A 19,087-nucleotide genomic window follows, 5' to 3' on the forward strand; every position below is an offset into this window, starting at 1 on the left:
ACGAAGATTACCTCTCCTAACTCTGTTTCCAGTGTGTGCTCCTGACTTGCACAAGCCTGACATTGCTAGAATGTCTCACAGGAACCTTAAATACTTTAGGCAAAAATTTCATGTGGACAAAAGAAATAACTCAACCTAACTTTTCTTATACTGTTAAAATATTTATTCAGGAAACAATTCTACCCTGACAGAGGCACCGACCATAGAATGTTTTGGACCACCACCTACTGAGATTTTAACATAGCAATGAACAAGAAAATAAAATTTTATAATTCCTAATGTTACACAATCATGGGCATCACTGGTATAAACAACAAAATATTTTATGTGAAATTTAAACTTTTGAAGATGTTACACAAAAGTATCGTTAACCTTGCTTCCAACAGTCAAATGCATCCTCCAGTATTCCTCAGTCTTTCTTCTCTGTATCATTTACTTGACTCTCCATTGCACAAATATTGCTATTCATTGTAGTGTTAATGTCTTAAAATTAAACTCCTTCACAGAGTAGTTTATTATAAAGAATTTAGCATGCTACAGAAGTTTTCTTTCAGAATACAAGACCATAATATACAACCAAGATGACTGATTTCCATCCATTTAGAGAAGCTTAAGCAATGTATTTCAAGTGTTGTGAAATCAGTTACAGCATTGGTCCTGTCTGCACTAGTGTTTTAGTGTGCAAGAAGGGGCCCATTGGTACAAATTTGCTTTAATCTTGCAGTATGTGCACTCTGATTTCTCTTTGGTAGAAGGTGATACCTGCACACTGTGCTGATCTTCAGCATGACCCCACTGACAATATGGACAGAATGTCCTCTATGTGTACGTCACTGCATGCCCATGAGTTTCATTTTTACTGAAAACCAGATGTGGACCTGCAATTTTGGAATCTTATAGATTGCAGCAGATCAAACCCCTGTCCATCCCCATTTGTGTTGCATGAATTGGTAACTGTGAACTTCAACTTCAAACTTTTCAGTTGTCCGCCAGGAAGAGAGCTCAATGCAGATGCAAAAGCTCACGTGCTCTTAGAAATGGTCTAAATCCTACTGCTATTTCGTTTGTCCTTCTTCTTCTGCATATTATAAAGCTGTAGCTTAGCAATGTTTTACTTGCCCATCTCTTTCAGAAAAATGCCAGAATATCTATTTTGACAATGGTTATTCCACTTCGGGAAAGAACACATTTAATTTACAAGAGGAGGTCACCTATCGTTGTCACACTGGCTTTGTAACTGTAGAAGGACAAGAAACAGGAGTGATACAGTGTCAAGAGAATGGCTGGACTCCATCTCCAAAGTGCATCAGTGAGTAGCATAAAGTCTTCAGAGCTCCCTATCATTGTCACTGGCAGAGGCAGGATGTCCTATGTATGCAAATTTTTGTCATTTAGATTGGCAGAGTTTTCTTCCAGGCAGAGGGAGAATCAAGTAGAGGATTGAACTTCCAGTCCCTTCCAGCCCCTTTCTGGGGCTCCAAGAAATAAACAAAGAAAACTTAAAGGAAATGAGTAAGGCAGTAAAATATCTTCTGTCTCTTAGGTGAGCTATCTTTTTGCCCCTGTAGCACCAAGGTGGTGGTAATCACTGACCTCTCCAGTGATTTACCTAACACAAAGTGCTTTATGCCCAAATTTGCTCTCAATTCTCCCACCTTTCACATTTGTGAGGGAAGATTTATGAAGAAACGCCTACGAACCAAGGGATGCTACTAAGAACTTTCATTGAATGTGGCCAAACTAGAGAAAAATGGGATTCATTATTGGGAAAGGTGTTGTCACTATGCATAAAAAGCACTGTGCCTGTGTCTGCCCTGGTGTTAAAAAGAATATTTGTGGGAAAAAAAAAACCTAACAAAAAAAATCTTTCCATAGTGTTGTTGCTGTTTTCGTTCCTCTTGTGAACAGGAGTGTAGGAGGGTAAAAGAAGAGACTTAATCTTCCATTTTTCTGACCCTCTCGCAAATGCCCTTGGAGAACAGGAATACAAACTGTTCGTAATTACACCAATAATAATAATACATAGTAGAAGGAAAGCAATTGAATCTAAGGAAGAATTATTTATGCTAGATATTACTTCTCTGAGAATATTTCTGAAGATTAATGCAGTATATAAGAATATGCTACGTTTGATATTCTACATGCATAATCTGCCAATGCAGAATTTTTAATGTTTCAGATATGTTAAGTAGCTTAGTAGACCAGCACACGCTGAGGCACCTGCAGAAATGAGGGTTCCAAAAGACACGGTTTCTGGGTCACAAAATGCACTAACTTTGTTTTATTCTACAGAATCATGTGAAAAACCTCATTGTGAGATTTTGAATTACCACGCAAACAAAACTGTGTTCATGCCAGAAGATACAATCGAATATGCGTGCTTGGAGGGATATCAAACTGCAAATAATATGCCGACTGGTACCACAAGATGTGGCATAGATGGTCAATGGAGTCCAGTGCCCAAATGTCTTGGTGAATATTGTTGTGTTTGCTAATCAGTGTAACTCTGTATAAATTTTGTGAAGATTTTTCCTTAAGACGTCCTTTGGTTTTGTTCTAATAATTAGTATTTCATGTACTTTTTGCAGAGTGTACCCTATATGTTAAAATGTTTTTAATTTGTAGCAATAGAATGTGAAATGCTGACATTGCCCAATGGAGATTTTTCTCCCAAGGAGGGTAAATACCGCAATGGAGATGTTGTAAAATTCACCTGTGCAAACAATTACGTGAGAGTGGGACCTGCCTCTACTCAGTGTTATTACTTTGGATGGTTTCCATCACCACCAGTGTGTAAAGGTAAATCTATTAACTTCATTGTAGTAGGAAATACATGAAAATGCCTATGTCCTGAAGACAACTGTGAACACCTCCTATAAGCCAGTCTTGCTCCCAAGCACAGTTATGCCATTTTCATCTCTAAAGAGGCAGGAACTGGTCCTCTTTGGAACATTTCATAGTATTTTGTAACTTCCAGTGTTGAACTTTCTGTTAGCTTTAGTTATGCCAGTTGGAGCTCTGCAATAACTGAAAGTGAGCTGGCAAATGTCTTGTGCAAAATTTTGCCCAGGTTATTGACTGTAATATATAAAAAACTACATAGTATTCAAAAAGGTATAAATACTTTGCAATATGGCAGCCAGGAGAGATTAATTTGAGTAATGTCCTCTCATATTGTATCTTAAATATCCTGAGTTTTACCGCTGCCTAATGTTGATACCATTCAGATATTGTACCCTATGTTCCTTTTTCTGACCACCTGATATGGAAAAAATAATATATTTTGGAGGTGACACAGAGCTGGACCCAAGCAAAAGAAACTCATTGAAGGATTTTCCCTGTGAAATTCCTCCCATAGCTAAACCCCTCATAATCCAGGAGGAAGCAGTTAACAACTTTCTATGCCATCTGTACACTTACAAGTCTACGGTGCCGAATGGGAGACACTTGAGAGTACTGAGGGAGCTGGGAGAGGAGCTTGCCAAGTGGCTTTCTGTCATTTATCAGCAGTTCTGGTTAGCAGGGGGAGTCCCAGATGACTGGAGGCTTACCAGCGTGGCACCCAAATACAAGAAGGGCAAGAAGGAGGATCTGGGGAACTAGAGGCCTGTCAGGCTGACCTTGGTACCAGGGAAGCTTGCGAAACGGCTCATCTTGAGTGTGCTTATCAGGCAGGTGCAGGACAACCAGGAGACCAGGCCCAGCCAGAAGGGTTTCATGAAAGGCAGGTTCTGCTTGACAAACCTGGTTTTCTTCTATGACCAGGTGACCCGCCTAAGTGGATGAGGGAAAGTCTGTGGATGTTATCTCTCTGGACTTCAGTAAATCCTTTGATAATGTCTCCTACAGCATTCTCCTAGATAAGGTGGCAGCTCATGATATAGAAAGCTGTACTCTTTACTGGGTAAAAAACTGACTGGATGGCCAAGCCCAGAGAGTTGTGGTGAGCGGAGCTAAATCCAGTTGGTGACCAGTCACAAGAGGTGTTCTACAGGGCGAGTCTTGTTTTTTTATCAATGATGAGCAAATTGAGTGCTCCCTCAGTAAGTTTTCAGATGACACCAAACTGGGCATGACTGTCAATCTCCTTGAGGGTAAGAAGGCTGGACCAGCTGGATCAATGGGCCAAGTTAAACTGTATGAGACTTAACAAGGCCAAGTGCCGCGTCTTGTGATCTCCAAGCCAGCATAAACCCAGATATTCCACAACATAAACAAATGACCTGTTTAACCTGGTCTACTGATTTTTCTTAGATTTAAACAAGAAATTCAACTGATTTTGTGTTGCATTTAACTTATAACTGTGCTAAGATTACTGATTTCTGAGCATAAATTCGATCTCTTGATTTCAGTGAATGCCAGAGGCTGTGGACCTCCACCTGAGGTTACTAATGCAAGTGTCCTTGGTGGCTCTGTGGAACAATATCGGCATGGGGATAGAAAAGAATATGAATGCAACATTGAATTTAAATTGGTTGGATCAAAGGAAATAGAATGTGTTGAAGGACAATGGTCGCCTCCTCCCTCTTGCATTGGTAATTTAGATAAGTCTTAGTTGTGAGAAGTCTATTCACTGTACGCCAATACTTCACAGACATTTTCACAACTGAAGTTACATATATGCAAGAATAACATTACATTCAATATCATGTTGTAGATGAAAGTAAACACACACTGCATATAAAGCCAAAAATTTATTAGTAGCGTAACTGAAATCTCAATCCAATAGAAATCTTAATCCAAAGATTTTTTTGTGAGTCCAGATCTAATTATCATTGAAAGAGAAAGAAAACAAATACATAATATATGAAGGTTTCTTATAAATAGGTAAATAATACTGAATAGATGAGTAATACAAATTATTTATAATTACAATTGTTATATACACAATTTCTCTTATTTACCTCTTTATTGGATGTTATGCTCATCCTTCCGCTTCCTCTTTGGATCCTAAAGTCAATGGCTTCCATCTGATGTGTTTTGGAGGGATGTTGCAGCACGTTAATATTATCTCAAGTCATGCACTGGGAGGAATAAGATGTAGATGCTGATGATTGCCTTTTCCTTCTTACAGGATCTGGGCAATTTTGGGGTTTTCTAGCATGCTTTTATGCCTTGCCCTTTATCCGCAAGTCTGCAAATTCCGAATTAGATATGTTGTGTCTTTTTAATATGTTGGATACCTGTTCTTTGTGTTACCCCTAAAAGTGGTTCTGGTCAGCTCCAGGTCTAAGCTGGTCTTTTGTGAGCTATTCACAACCATGGGTTGGCAGGCTATGCTCTGTTTCTTATTATCCTGTGCCTCTATTCTGCCACGCTCAACCTTTGTCCCCACTTCTCAAGCGCTCTGTTATCATACTAGCCCCGTATTCACCTATATAATTATATCAGAGTCATAATTACTCACTCTACATAGACAAAAAACTTGCTACTACCATATATGTAATACTATGATTGTGCTATACAGAGATAACCAAAAGAAAAATAACGTAGCTGTAGCTTGCTAACTGAAAAAGAAAAAAAATGCTGTTACGGATAAAAGAAGTAAAACCAAGCCTCCAGGCAGGTGAGGGCAAGTTCTGACAAAGTAAGTCTCTATCCTGAGGCCTCACAAGCTCAACACAAACTCTGTGGCTTCCTCTACAGTAGCAATACTGTATGTTACTGTGGCACAGGGCTAGCAACGTAGTGATTGTGAATGCATTATCTATGTTGCTGTCTTCCCTAGGCTAGAGTCAGACAAGTCCAACAGGTTTTTATAATCCTGATACTGAAATGGTGAATAGTCTCCTGCTTAAGCAAAAGCACCCGCTTTCTGTGCATGTCATTAGGTAGTGTACCTCAAACCTGAGAGTCTGTGTGTCAATGACAGAAGTTAAAAATACTTGTGCAATACTGCTATTTGTTGAAACAGTGACTCAGAATTGCAGTAGAATGGAATATCCAGGCTGAAAATCTGTAGACAGAAAATTATTCAGGGTGTTCTTATGATGCAGGATGATCTAACACCAGAACCAAGAAATCTTGGGGGTTGATGGACTAGTTTACTCTGTTCCTATATATACACAGTCTGACGTCTTCTATGAGCAGCACTGATGGTTTAAACATGTACAGCAGGGAGCATGCACCTTCTCAGCCCTTGATATAGTGAGAGTAGTTTCAGTGCAGAGGCTTGAGAGAAGAGTGGTCCAAACTCGAGTGCAGAGTTGTTCAAATTGAATTTCTGTGTTTATCATAGGTCTTCCCTCTCCCACATTAAGAGCAGGCAGTATGCCTTTATTCCCCTTGCATGCCTTTTTCCTCCTTCCAAAAAACCCACTCAGACGCTGCACTGATCTCTGCAAACTACTAGTCTTTGCTGTCACTACCACTGTAACAGTGACAGCCCAAAGTAGGAACTGCTGTTATCACACAGATGTGACAGCACCGCAGCCCTCTAAGTGATGTTACAGTTGCTTTCAGTTCTTGTAAGAATGCTAATGTAAGTACACATTACAAATGTTTACATGTATAATCAAATACCATTTTTACTGATTATAATCAGGGATCCAGGTGAGTTGGATTGATCCCATTTAGGGATCCAGGTGAGCGGGATTAATTGAAGGTTTGTTTACAGTTCAGGGTTTACATACCAATGAAAAACTGTTTGGAAAGATCGTGTTAGCTGAAGCTACAGTGGAGCAGGCTGTGGAATTACCACAGTGATGGCAAAGAAAGGGAAAGGACAGCAGGTGGATTTCATAAGCTGATGAAACATATGCACACTCCAGCAGTGTTGAAGCTTAGTTGTTACAATCAATGGGAGTAGGTTTGACTCACCAAATGGAAACACAGTTACTCTTATTTAAGTTCTTTCAGCTATTCATGTGAGACCAATATTATTGGGAAATGCTTCTGCTCTTTTCAACAGAAGACAAAATGCCATGTGGATCACCTTCCTCTATTCCGAATGTTGTTCTTCATCAGGAAGACCAGACTGAGTTTTTGCATGGTGATGAAGTGCTTTGCGGATGTAAACAAGACTCTGGCAATTCTAGGAAAATGAAAATAAAATGTCTTAATGGGGAATGGAAGCCTTTACCTCTTTGTGCTGGTAATCTATTTCCATAATATTTCCTATGTGAGCGCAAGGTGGTGAAGGGGCTGGAGAGAGCAACGAAGCTGGTGAAGGGGCTGGAGAACAGGCCTTATGAGGAGCGGCTGAGAGAGCTGGGGTTGTTTAGCCTGGAGAAGAGGAGGCTGAGGGGAGACCTCATTGCTCTTTACAACTACCTGAAAGGAGGTTGTGGCGAGGAGGGAGCTGGCTTCTTCTCCCAAGTGACAGGGGACAGGGCAAGAGGGAATGGCCTCAAGCTCTGCCAGGGGAGGTTCAGGCTGAACATTATGAAAAAATTTTTCACGGAAAGGGTCATTGGGCACTGGCAGAGGCTGCCCAGGGAGGTGGTTGATTCACCTTCCCTGGAGGTGTTTAAGGCACGGGTGGACGAGGTGCTGAGGGACATGGTTTAGTGTTTGATAGGAATGGTTGGACTCGATGATACGGTGGGTCTCTTCCAACCTGGTCATTCTATGATTCTATGAACATTGTTCTATTCAGAATGCAGCCAGAGATACTATAGTTTCATGGACCACAACAAAGTTATTTTTTATTATTATTATTATTATTTATGCCTGTTTCAAATGTGAACATGTTCTCCCTCTTGGAAAGAGTCTGCACCTACTGCTTTGTAAGCACTCTGAGTAGGTTTGGTGAAGGAACAGACCTTGCACATTGGGTAAAATCAGCTATGGTCATATATCATTGGTGTATGGTTGCTTTTACCCATTTTCCAACATTTCTCCCTGGTAATGATCCTTCAGAAACTTTGGGACATACCTGCAATAAAGTAACAGTGAATTGCATTAATTACTTGTAGTTTTATGTCTCTGTATACTATTTTGCTCTCTGTAAACTTCTATAGGGAATTAAAAATTGTAATAGCCACAATGTGCTGGGCTTATCCCAGCCTCACCATTTTTATGTGGATTTGTCCTTTTCCTTTCTGATCAATGCTTTTCTCTTCTGTCTCATCTTCCCATTTAGTTTTGCAGTGCAGAAATGGAAATAAAGTAGCATCTTTTAAAAATATATAAACCAAAGCCTTTTCCTAAGAAAGAGAAAGAAAATTACATTGAAGTCAGTAATTTAAGAAAAAAAGCCATACTCGATAAGAAGGAATCTTGTATAGGACAAGTTACTCCAGCACTTCACTTATCTTTAACAGAATACGTTTTATGATATATCCAGTTCTTGGTTCCCTCTTTCTTCAGAAGTGATTTTATATTCATCAGTGATTTGAATACGCTGTATGTTTATTTACAATTATGTTGACGATTGCATCTGGCACAAAACATAGTCTGCTTAACTTTCACAAGTAGTTTGTGTTCTGGCTCTCAGAATCACCAGTTAAGGAGGCGAGAACCTGGTTCCACAGGAGATTGATTCCTGATACGTGTTCAGTGTGAAGCAGCACTTCTTTATGCTCCTGTTTTTACAAGCAAAAGATTTCTCTTCTCACTCATTTTGCTACATTTTTATAGCTTTAGGGAAGAAAAGAGCGCTTAGTTTTTATGTTGTTTACTATGCTCGGCCATAAAGGATCCTGTCAACACCAAAGTAATTGCTGAGTGAGTGGGAACAGTCTCCACATTAGACAGCAGGAACAAGAAGTTATTCTGTTTCTGTAACCCAGGAACCTTTGGAGTTACCTTGAACTACAGTAAAAAAAATTACTGTCACATGGTCCTGTGTTAGGGAACTGTGACCTCTTTATCAGTGAATATGTGTGTGTGTGTATGTATTATCTGGACTAAATCCATATTTTAGCTCTTCCTGTTGATTTTTTTCAGATCCATCTCCTCAGTGTGTATTACCAACACACGTTAGGCTTGTGCGCAATACTCGTCTTCACAAGACAAAAAAGGAGGCTGAGTTCCATGGTGTTATATCTTACAGATGTACATCAGCTGATAAAAGTGTTAAAGAGGCAGCTTGTGTGTCTGGAAAATGGTCACCAGAGATTGAATGCACAGGTATGCTTTAAGATTTGAATACAATTTTTCTGTTAATTCAGTTTAGAAACACACTGTTTTAGTGAGAAAGGCTTAATAATCTCTACACTGACAAATGGAAGAGTTTTCACTGTCGCTTCTGAGTGAGTAAAGATGCAGTGGTAAATTTAAGCTCGGTTCTTCTAAAGGTCTTTACCCTGGTGCAAATGAGAGTAGCGCACAGCTCAAGCTGCAGCCAAAGTTCCTTTATTTCCTGACACCATTCAAAGCTTTTCTATTCCTGATTTTCCTTTTTTCCTCTCACATTTTTTTTGGCATTTGCTTCCTAGTGAAACAAGAAAAAAGCTGAGTTGAGCAACAGAAAAGCACAGACCAAAGTTTCCCCATGTCTAATACACACCAAATGTTGCATGTCTGCAGGTCTGCCTTTATGTATAGAAGAGCAGGATACTGCCTGTAGAAGGCGTGATTGTAAAACAGTGATTGCCTCATTGCCTGCCTTGGTTGTGCCAGATTTATGGGAAATGATACGTAGCAGTAGGAGAAGAACATGGAATCACTAGAAACAACAATCCAAGCCTGTGAGGTCTCCTCCTTCCTAGATCTACCTCCTTCCACTCTTTTAGATTCTGTTGGCAGGAGTAGCCCTTCGTTCCTTGAGCAGCAAAGCTGTAATTTATTTCTTTGTTTCCTTTGGTGGTTCTTATTTAGCTTTGTTATCAGCTAGGGCTGATGAGAAAAACACAACAAACCAAAAGAAAACAAGAACCCCAGAAGCTGGTCCAGTTTTCCTTAACGTATTTCATAGAGAGAGGAACAGGGAGAGCACACAGGAGTGTAGGGCTGTGTGTAAGTGAAAGGAGGGACTACAAGAAGCTCCAGGTTAGATTGTTGTTGCAGCAGTGATGGTCTTTTCTATGAATTTGAAAGCACATGAGCATCTGAGGGCAGCTCTAGTGTTTCTGAACCAGAATGAAATTGTCATGATGTTATAATTAAAGCTTGAGATGCTATGATCTAACACCAGTGTTTTCTTGGTTGTTCGTGTTGTAAGAAGTGATGATCTGTTACAATTTATCTTATGTTCTATTATAACATGAGTATGTGTCCTTAGCTGAGGAGACTACATGCCCACCTCCGCCTCAGGTTCCCGGTGCTCAACAGATAACAGTTGGAAGAAAGTACAAGCATGGGAGTAAAATAGCATTTTCATGTCTGGAGAGTTTCCAGCTCATCGGTTTGAATGAAATAACTTGTATAGAAGGGAAATGGCAATCACCACCTTACTGTTTGGGTCAGTAGTGGAATTTTTTTTCCATTTATTTTATTATGAATTTCTGTGTTATGCATTTGCAGTCACCATTAGCAGCAGGATGATGTTATTCATGCTAAGATTATCACGAACAGGTAATGGCAGAAAAGCAATGGCATGTAAGTTGCTAAAGGAAGTACAGTTAACCAACTGCTGGACAGTAAGTCTTTTATTCACATAAATCTATTTAACGTGGCATATAAAACTTCTAGGTAGTCCCTCAAGAGCTGCGTGCTTGCGTATAACTGTACTGAGTGGAGTCTTAATTTAAACTGGGCACTCATCACAGTATCCAGCTGAACAAAATAGTATTATGTATTATTCAGCTGTATTAGTAGCAATCTTTGAGGTTTTTTAATTTTTGTTCCTTCTTGATTGCTTTCCTTTTCATTCTGTGGCTTTTTCCTGTAATAGGAGTATAAATGATGTGGCATACCTCAAAACATCTAGTCCAAGAACTGCCAAGAAAGCAATTGTTAAATTACTAGTGTGTATGACATCTAACAAGCTCATTAAAAGCTTGGAGAAAGTGTTTTGAGAAATTAATAGGAAATCACAGAATCATAGAATCACTAGGTTGGAAAGGACCCACCGGATCATTCAGTCCAACCATTCCTATCAACTACTAAACCATGTCCCTAAGCATGTTCCAGTGCCCAATGACCCTTTCCATGAAAAATTTGTTTCTGATGTCCAGCCTGAACCTCCCCTGGCGGAGCTTGAGGCCTTTCCCCCTTGTCCTGTCCCCTGTCACTTGGGAGAAGAGGCCAGCTCCCTCCTCTCTGCAATCTCCTTTCAGGTAGTTATAGAGAGCAATAAGGTCTCCCCTCAGCCTCCCCTTCTCCAGGCTAAACAACCCCAGCTCTCTCAGCCGCTCCTCATAAGGCCTGTTCTCCAGCCCCTTCACCAGCTTTTTTGCTCTTCTCTGGACTCGCTCCAGAGCCTCAACATCCTTCTTGTGGTGAAGGGCCCAGAACTGAACACAGGATTCAAGGTGTGGTCTCACCAGTGCCAAGTATAGAGGGAGAATAACCTCCCTGGACCTGCTGGCCACATCATTTCTGATACAAGCCAAGATGCCATTGGCCTTCTTGGCCACCTGGGCACACTGCTGGCTCATGGTCAGTCGGCTGACAATCAACAACCCCAGGTTCTTCTCCTCCAGGCAGCTTTCTAGGCAGACTTCTCCTAGTCTGTAGCTGCACAGGGTTGTTGCATCCCGTGTGCAGGACCCGGCATTTGGCCTTGTTAAACCTCATGCCGTTGGACTCAGCCCAGCGGTCCAGACTGTCCAGATCTCTTTGCAGAGCTTCTCTACCCTTCAGCAGATCAACACTTCCACCCAGCTTAGTGTCGTCCGCAAACTTGCTAAGGGTGCATTCGATGCCTTCATCCAGGTCATTGATAAAGACATTGAACAGGGCTGGACCCAGCACTGAGCCCTGGGAACCCCACTTGTCACTGGCCTCCAGCTGGATTTCACGCTATTTCCCACCACTCTCTGGGCCCGGCCAGCCAACCAGTTTTCCACCCAGGAGAGTGTGCGCCTGTCCAGGCCAGAGGCTGACAGTTCCCTAAGCAGAATGCTATGAGAAACTGTTTCAAAGGCTTCACTGAAGTCCAAGAAGATACATCCACAACCTTTCCCTCATCCAGTAGGCAGGTCACCTTGTCACAGAAGGCGATCAGTTTGGCAGGACAAGAGATAGCTGAGCACAGGGCAAATGATATGATAACTGGTGGCAGATATGCACAACATGCCAACCACATCTGTATTTTTAAGCTGCAAAATTCTAATTCCAGATGATTTCTCTTCTTTTGCATTGAATGTGAGTCTTCATTTGTCCTGATAAGTAGCAGATATTGAGAAGAATTTAAAAAAAGAAATTCTTGAGCAGTTCATAACACAATTTTTATTGAAATAAAGTTCTCCCTCCCAATTACTGAACAGAAACTTTGATGGGAACTAGATCATTCATATTGTGGAATTAAGTGCAAACGTATTCTTTAAAAATGATCTGTCAGCTAATAAAACCTAATTTACTGTGAACTCAAAATGAATATAAAAAATTTAAATCCACTCACTCTACAGTAGTATAAGAGAAGGAAGTGTTGGGACAGTGCTGACTCTGGAGGGCTGCATAAAGACTTAATCCACTGTATGTATCAGGAAATAAGTTAAAATGCTTTGTAGAATCTGTTCTCTTTTTTTTAATTTTCACCATGTCATCATTAAAAAACCCTATAGGAATCTGATAGAACTTTAGTAATGATGGAAAAATTTAGTAGCTAACATTCTAGAAACTCACTTTGAGTATCTCAGAGCAAGATAATGTCTCTTCTGTTTCTCTGACTAAGATCTTTTCCCTGGTTTTGATGCTGTTTGAAATATATCTCCTTGGTATGAAAAGGAAAATGGTTTTAATTTGCTTCAAAGGAAAAGAGAGATACCACATAAAGGAGGGAAAGGGGAGAGAAGTTTTGCTTTACTTGTCTTAGCTATTTCTTCATCTTCCTTTCAAGCCATTTAATTCATGATTGGGTGATTACATTTTTTTCTGTTCCATTTTGGACAGCATATGTTACTGGAATATTAATTGCCTTATTGTTTATCTGTGCTTTCTGTATTTTATAGAAAGACCGTGTTTGCCACCTGAACCTCTAGAATGTGCTGATGTTCCCAGGTTGGAAAATCAAAACTTAAAAATTGAAAAAGAAGGGAAAACAATTTATCTGGCTGGTGCTAGACTTAACTATGTTCCTCATCCTGGATACAAGTTAGATGGACCATCGGAAGTAACTTGTTCTATGGGAAACTGGACTTCAGCTCCTACATGTCTGGGTAATATAAAAAAATATTTTTTTAAAGTTCATTTAGCAAGGAAATGGAAAGCATTTTAAACTGGAATTTGATTAATAAGAGCCGCTAACTCTATATTGTGCTGTGTGATCAATCATCCCTAATGGATGTATTCAGAGCAAAGGTGACAGGATGCAAGGATAGCTTTTTAAATGAAATTTAGTTTTTATATATTCCTTTGTATTCTTGAAATCTTTGTGCTGTATGCCAGTACAAGGCTATGCCAGTTGAGTTCTGGGCACGCCCTCATAATCCAAGGATCTGATTTCGACAGAATTCACTAGTGAGTAGGAGTTGTCAGAGTGATGGAAACTACTTCTGTGTATTAAGGAACAGAAGCCTTCATTAAACTTCTCTGGCATGGTTAGAAAGAGGATCTAAATATTTCAGTGCCAGAAGCCTGTGCTATTTAGAGGAATAACTTATTCAATCTCCCATATGCTACCTTCTATGTAAAATCCACTGTCAGTGGATGACTATGCAGACACCAGAAAAAGCATCTGTTTGGTGGTAAGGAAGTGTACTCTCATTCTTTGTGTATCACATTAGCACAAGCATCAGCTTTCTCTGTCTTTTCAGAAATGCCATGTGGAAGTTTTCCAAAAGTTGCCAATGCTCAGTTTGAAGGTAGAAAGAAGAAAATTTATGAGCCTGGTGAAACAATTCGCTACCAGTGTGATGCAGGGTTCCTGACTGTTGGCCTCCCCGAAATCATTTGCAGAGAAGGAAATTGGACAGCACCACCCTACTGTGAAGGTATAGGTTCTACTTCTAAGGAGTCTATGATCTTTCTTAGTCATTCATGCTGTGAATTAAAATAATGTCAACTCAGGCACACAGGTAAGTAAGGCCAATAGAGCCAACTTGCTTGATTGTGCTGCTACACTACCTATTTTTCTCGCTCTTGAAAGGCAAAAATACCTGAGGGTTATGAAGGAATGGATTTTGGCTGCAAAGGAGAAGATAACTGGTAGGGTAATGTCTCTTATTTGTACATCGCTAAGAATGTCAGTTCCTGAAAGTTACCTTCAAATTGTAAAGAAATCAGTCCCAAGCTCTTTGGCACACATTGCTGTACAGCCCCAACCCGTACCTTTGGCTGATCTCTACAACTCCTTTTCTTTTTAATAGTGTCTGGTGATGCACTGCAGAACACAGATTGTCGTATCTTTCTTTTCTGCTTGTAGAAAATGGTTTACATAGTGCAGATCGGTTTTGCTCATCAGTAGCAGTGGTGCTCTGGAATATTCTGTTACTACACTAACGTTCTTAACTGCTTCTCTCTTTTCAGATGCTACCTGTGGAGCTGCACCGGAAATTCCTTATGCTCGTATCACAAGCACTCAGCAGGAGAGGTATCTGCCCGGTGCTCAAGTGCAGTATGAATGTGAAAAGAATTTTGAAATGATGGGTGGAAATTATGTCACTTGTACAAATGGAGAATGGTCACAAGCACCAATGTGCAGAGGTAGGGATGTGTGCTTTCATCTTGCCTGTTAGCACAGAGGGGACTGTTTGTTTACCTGAATATTCTAATGACTTCACCCTTTTACTTCTGTTCCTTTGTGTTCCCCCACTATGTACTTGTTATTGCTTCCTTGCAACGCACTTCAATTTAGCCTGAGGCTTCTAGAAGTACTGGGGATATTTTTATCAACACCAAAACTGTCTTGTAGAAGCAGGGCCTAAAATGTGCTGGCTTGTCGTACTCCTTTACAACACGGATATTTCCCAGTGTCCACCGCTCTGTCAGCCTTCTGCAGGAAGAGATGCAAGGGCTCCTCTGTTCTGTTCAAGCCTGTCAGGGAGTATGTGAATGGAAGAAGCAGCAGGGGAGAGAGACAGCTGTTCTTCTCTAGGGCTGCACAGTGACCTAATCAATGCAGATCCCCACGGAGACTCAGATGTAAACCACGTAGGATCTGCTAGGTCTATGGAAGTGGCAAGTGGCTGCAGGGTGAACAAGTGCTGCTTGGCTCCCACACATCTCCATGGAGCTAACTGTGCTTACTTCCTGGGGAATGACCCTGACACACAGGCTGGCTGCTTTGTCTTCTTGCACCCTAAGGTGTAGCTACACTGGCTTTTTTTCTAGAAACACTTCTTGATGGTGCCATCTCCTAAGAGTCCCAAAAAGAATGTGCTGCTGCCACTGTCACACCTCATTGCTTTCTCCACGGGGAATTCTTGGAGCTGTGATGTGCCAGAGGCAGAAAATCTGGAAAAGAAATTATGACAAGATTAATTATCTTGGACTGTCGGTTGTATAGAGAAAACACCTCAACGATTCTGTGACTGCAGATTTATCTCTTTTCAGATGTGACATGTGAACCTCCTCCAGAAATTGCTGGTGGCAAAGTTCAAGGTGTTAAAAAGTCACGGTATATGCCTGGGGAGAATGCTCGCTATCAGTGCTGGAGAGGTTTTGAGATGACTGGTGCTCCCACCGTTGTGTGTCAGAATGGGACCTGGACAGAGCAGCCAAAGTGCAAAGGTAATTTTTCTGTCTTCATACAGCTGCCTAGCAGTGCCACTGTCATGAGGCTGACTCAGTAGCTTTAAATTCTCCAGATATTAGCCTATTTGCTGTGTACAAATACAGATATCTGGCACACTTGGGGGAAAAAAACATTTTCCCAAGTGACCAGCTGAGTGACCCAGGTGGCTTTGGAGAGCAGAGCCTGCACCTTCGCTGCTATTGACATCCAAGTACTGCAGATGGTGCATTGAAATTTTGAATATCGTGGAGTTAAAGCAACTCTAAAATCAGCTGAGAGCGGAATTTGAGATGTGAGCCAGTACCTGGGTGCTCTACTGGTGTCTCCTAGGATTTCTTGTGTGCACTGAAAAACCTCATTTGTTTTCATTAAGACATACAGAAAGTTTCTTTCTGTGAACCAGTGCAGAACCATTTGACTCTACCACCACCCAGGTGGGAGCTGAAAGGGGCGCAGAAACAGCAGGTGAATTCAGACCAGGCTGAATATTGTGCCTCTAGAAGACGATGCCAAGTGCAAAGACTGTCACTGCTGGTACCTAGGGATCTGGGCCTTCTCTGAAGATTTCCCAATGCAAGGTCCATGGGAAGGCGTGACTTGGCAGCAGCATGGTGCTTGGATAGCTAGAAGAATCTGTGAGGTGGCAGTGCTTGAGGATTGGCCACACTCCTCGGTGAACTCCTCAGTGTCCCTAAGTGACCCACAGAGCCCGTGAGGGAGCCCGTTAGGGCTTGCAGTGGTTCAGTTCAGTGACAGCTATTAATGTTTCCAATATGATCCTCTCTTCTCATGGCTCAGGCAGTGCAGGGAGGTGGTGGGCATCAGGCTCTTCTGCAGAGCTGTGCCAAACGCTGCCCTGTTACGCAGGGTGAGAGGAAGTCCTGCCGACAGCTGCAAGCGCTCCAGCTGTGGACAACACAAGTGAGTGGCAGTTGTGAGTCCCAGCACAGGAGAAATGAGAAACTCTTACTCTCTTGAACCTGCCAGGTAGTTGTCTTTCTCTCTGTTTTCCTGCGGGTCTCTTGGATTAGTGCCAACCTACTGTCCAGTAGTATCTGTGGCCAGGCCTCTGTTGCAATTCAGCTCTTGTGGCTTTCTCTCTGACTGGAATTTTCTTCCAGGGAAAGGTGGGAAATGCGGCCCACCTCCCGTTATTGAAAATGGAGACCTCCTTTCCTTCCCCATGCAAGAATATGCCGCAGGTGCAACTCTGAGATACAAGTGCCCAAGTCTCTATACCCTGGAAGGATCCGAGTCTATCACCTGCACTGATGGGCAGTGGACAAACCCCCCAGTTTGCCTCGGTAGGTTCACGCGTGTGCTGGGTGGCCAAAGGCAGCGTGACTGCTTTTTCTTATATCCCAGCGAGTCCGTTTTTGTGCAGGGCTCCTTGCATGGTCCCAAGCTGGGGACACTGCTGAGGTCCGCAGGCTGTGAGTGGGGAGGACGGGTGCAAGTGCATGGCACTGCTGGGGCAATCTGGGGTGCGGCTCTCACATGGCCATGAGGAAATGCATTTAGAGAAGGGCTGGGCACAGGCAAAGAAGGAGGGACCTCAGAAAAGATCAGGGGAAGACAATCAGTGCCTGGTGACTTCCCCTACCCGTGCCTTGATCTCGCCTTGTGTGACTGTCAGAACAAAACTGCTTCTCCATAGCTCTGTGTTGGGTCTCAGCAATGGTCTTGTCCCCTTTAGCTTGGAGCCTGTTGCAAGTAACAGAGGGTCTGAGCAAAGCGCTGGATGCATTTTGTAACACGGAGAACTTCTGTAGGCTCTAGAGGAAATAAAAGTGGTCTGTGGTGCATCTGTATGAAGTGATGACACTCTTCCTTTGCCTTTTTCAAGTGGCCTGTACAGCATCTGAAGAAGACATGAACAGAAACAATATTGAGCTGAAATGGACCTTTACAAAAAAGCTGTATTCCCGATCGGGTGACTTCATTGAATTTCGGTGTAAAAGAGGATATGTGGCAGACCCAGCATCTCTCTCCTTCCGAGTACAATGTATACAGGGGAAACTAGAATATCCACGGTGCAAGCCAGGAAGTAAGTCGTCTCCATTCTGGCCGCAGCTCAGCCACTCTGTTCTTGCATTGTTTGTGCTGAAGCCAAGGGGAAAGCCTTTAGCTTTCCTGGGGAAGCACAGGAGAGGTGGCAGCAGGGCACCAGGGTTTGGGAGCATCCTGTAAGCTGCAGGCATTGGGGGGCTGTGCCCCCGCGCAGCTGCTGAGTGGTGTACCTGAGTGGGAAAGTTGGCTGGGCAAAAGGAGACTCAGGTGCCCAGTGTGGGGTCTGCAGGCGAATGATGAAAGTACTTTTTCCAGAGAACTGTACCATATGTGAGGAGAGTTTAGAAAGAAACAAGATTCGACTACAGTCTTCACGGTGGATGAGGACCTATCTTTCTGGGGATTATATTTCGTTTGAATGCCAATGGAGGCACCGGCAAGTATCACGCCCTGAGACATTCAGCGCACGGTGCGTGGATGGAGTGATTAATTATCCTATGTGCCAACGTAAGTGCTCTGTGATGAGGATCTGGTTGGGCTGTGGGGGGCAGCTTTTCTGAAGTTTCCTGTCCCCTGCTCTGAGGAACCACTGTGATGCATTAGGCTTCTTCTTCACTCATTTCCTCCTTTTTTCTCTTTACACCGCAGGATAGTTAAATAAATGGGAATGGCATGAAGGAGCCCGGATATGGAAATGAAAGATCTCTCAACCAGCTCAGTGATTTGAGCCCAGTTTTACCTGAAGATTCCTGTTTTGCTGTGCTCCGTTTGCAGCTTAGCCAGTGTTCTGTCTTGGAATTTGGCTTTTCTTTTTATTCTTGGATAATTATTTTTTCTTTTTTTTCCTCAATTTTATGCTTTTTTTACATTTTGTAAATATGTTTACATCTTATCTGTTTGAATGGTTGAGCTTGCATTTTATCTATGCCATATTGATCTCTCTGTTATTTTGTATTGACGCTTGTGTCCTGAGATAGGCAGGCTTTGGTGGCATACTGAGACAAGAATTAAAGCTCACAGGTAATTTGATCGCCAGCAACTAGAGTGTGTTTGGCCTTCTGTGCTCCTTGCTTCTTCTCTTTGTGCTTGCTTGGAAACTACTCTGGGGTCACGGCAGAGGTGAGTGTTCTGAATGCCTGATGAGGATATGTGAGTGAGTGTTGTCTCCTTTAAATAAATTGAGGACATCTCTAGAACTCACCCCTAGTTCTTATGAGTGACTTGAGCCTCCTTGACATTTTATGGAATGCAGGGTGTTGGGATGCAAGTAATTGGAAATCCTGGATGGAGGTGGGGATGGCTTCTTTGTCCACATCCTAGATGGGCTAATCTGTGCAGTGCACAGCTTTATCTCCT

General features: G+C 42.1%; 1 protein-coding gene across 4 annotated transcripts in view; it reads left to right on the forward strand.

Annotated features, from left to right (window-relative positions):
* The window catches only part of CFH (complement factor H), a 131,625-nt gene extending 112,855 nt beyond the window's left edge, over positions 1-18,770 (forward strand). For 2 of the 4 annotated variants that reach the window (XM_069862502.1, XM_069862501.1), the window contains 15 exons: positions 1,133-1,309; positions 2,293-2,472; positions 2,626-2,799; positions 4,353-4,535; positions 6,911-7,093; positions 8,890-9,072; positions 10,166-10,345; positions 12,999-13,205; positions 13,803-13,979; positions 14,515-14,691; positions 15,541-15,717; positions 16,843-17,025; positions 17,568-17,768; positions 18,047-18,238; positions 18,380-18,770. In XM_069862502.1, coding sequence (XP_069718603.1) covers positions 1,133-1,309; positions 2,293-2,472; positions 2,626-2,799; positions 4,353-4,535; positions 6,911-7,093; positions 8,890-9,072; positions 10,166-10,345; positions 12,999-13,205; positions 13,803-13,979; positions 14,515-14,691; positions 15,541-15,717; positions 16,843-17,025; positions 17,568-17,768; positions 18,047-18,238; positions 18,380-18,384 — 2,579 coding nt within the window. In that variant the 3' untranslated portion in view covers positions 18,385-18,770. The remainder of the gene's footprint in view (positions 1-1,132; positions 1,310-2,292; positions 2,473-2,625; positions 2,800-4,352; positions 4,536-6,910; positions 7,094-8,889; positions 9,073-10,165; positions 10,346-12,998; positions 13,206-13,802; positions 13,980-14,514; positions 14,692-15,540; positions 15,718-16,842; positions 17,026-17,567; positions 17,769-18,046; positions 18,239-18,379) is intronic. The other 2 variants (XM_069862503.1, XM_069862504.1) reach the window with 2 other exon arrangements.
* The last annotated feature ends 317 nt before the right edge of the window (positions 18,771-19,087 follow it).

The sequence above is a fragment of the Phaenicophaeus curvirostris genome, chromosome 8, assembly GCF_032191515.1.
Source record: "Phaenicophaeus curvirostris isolate KB17595 chromosome 8, BPBGC_Pcur_1.0, whole genome shotgun sequence".
NCBI lineage: Eukaryota > Metazoa > Chordata > Aves > Cuculiformes > Cuculidae > Phaenicophaeus > Phaenicophaeus curvirostris.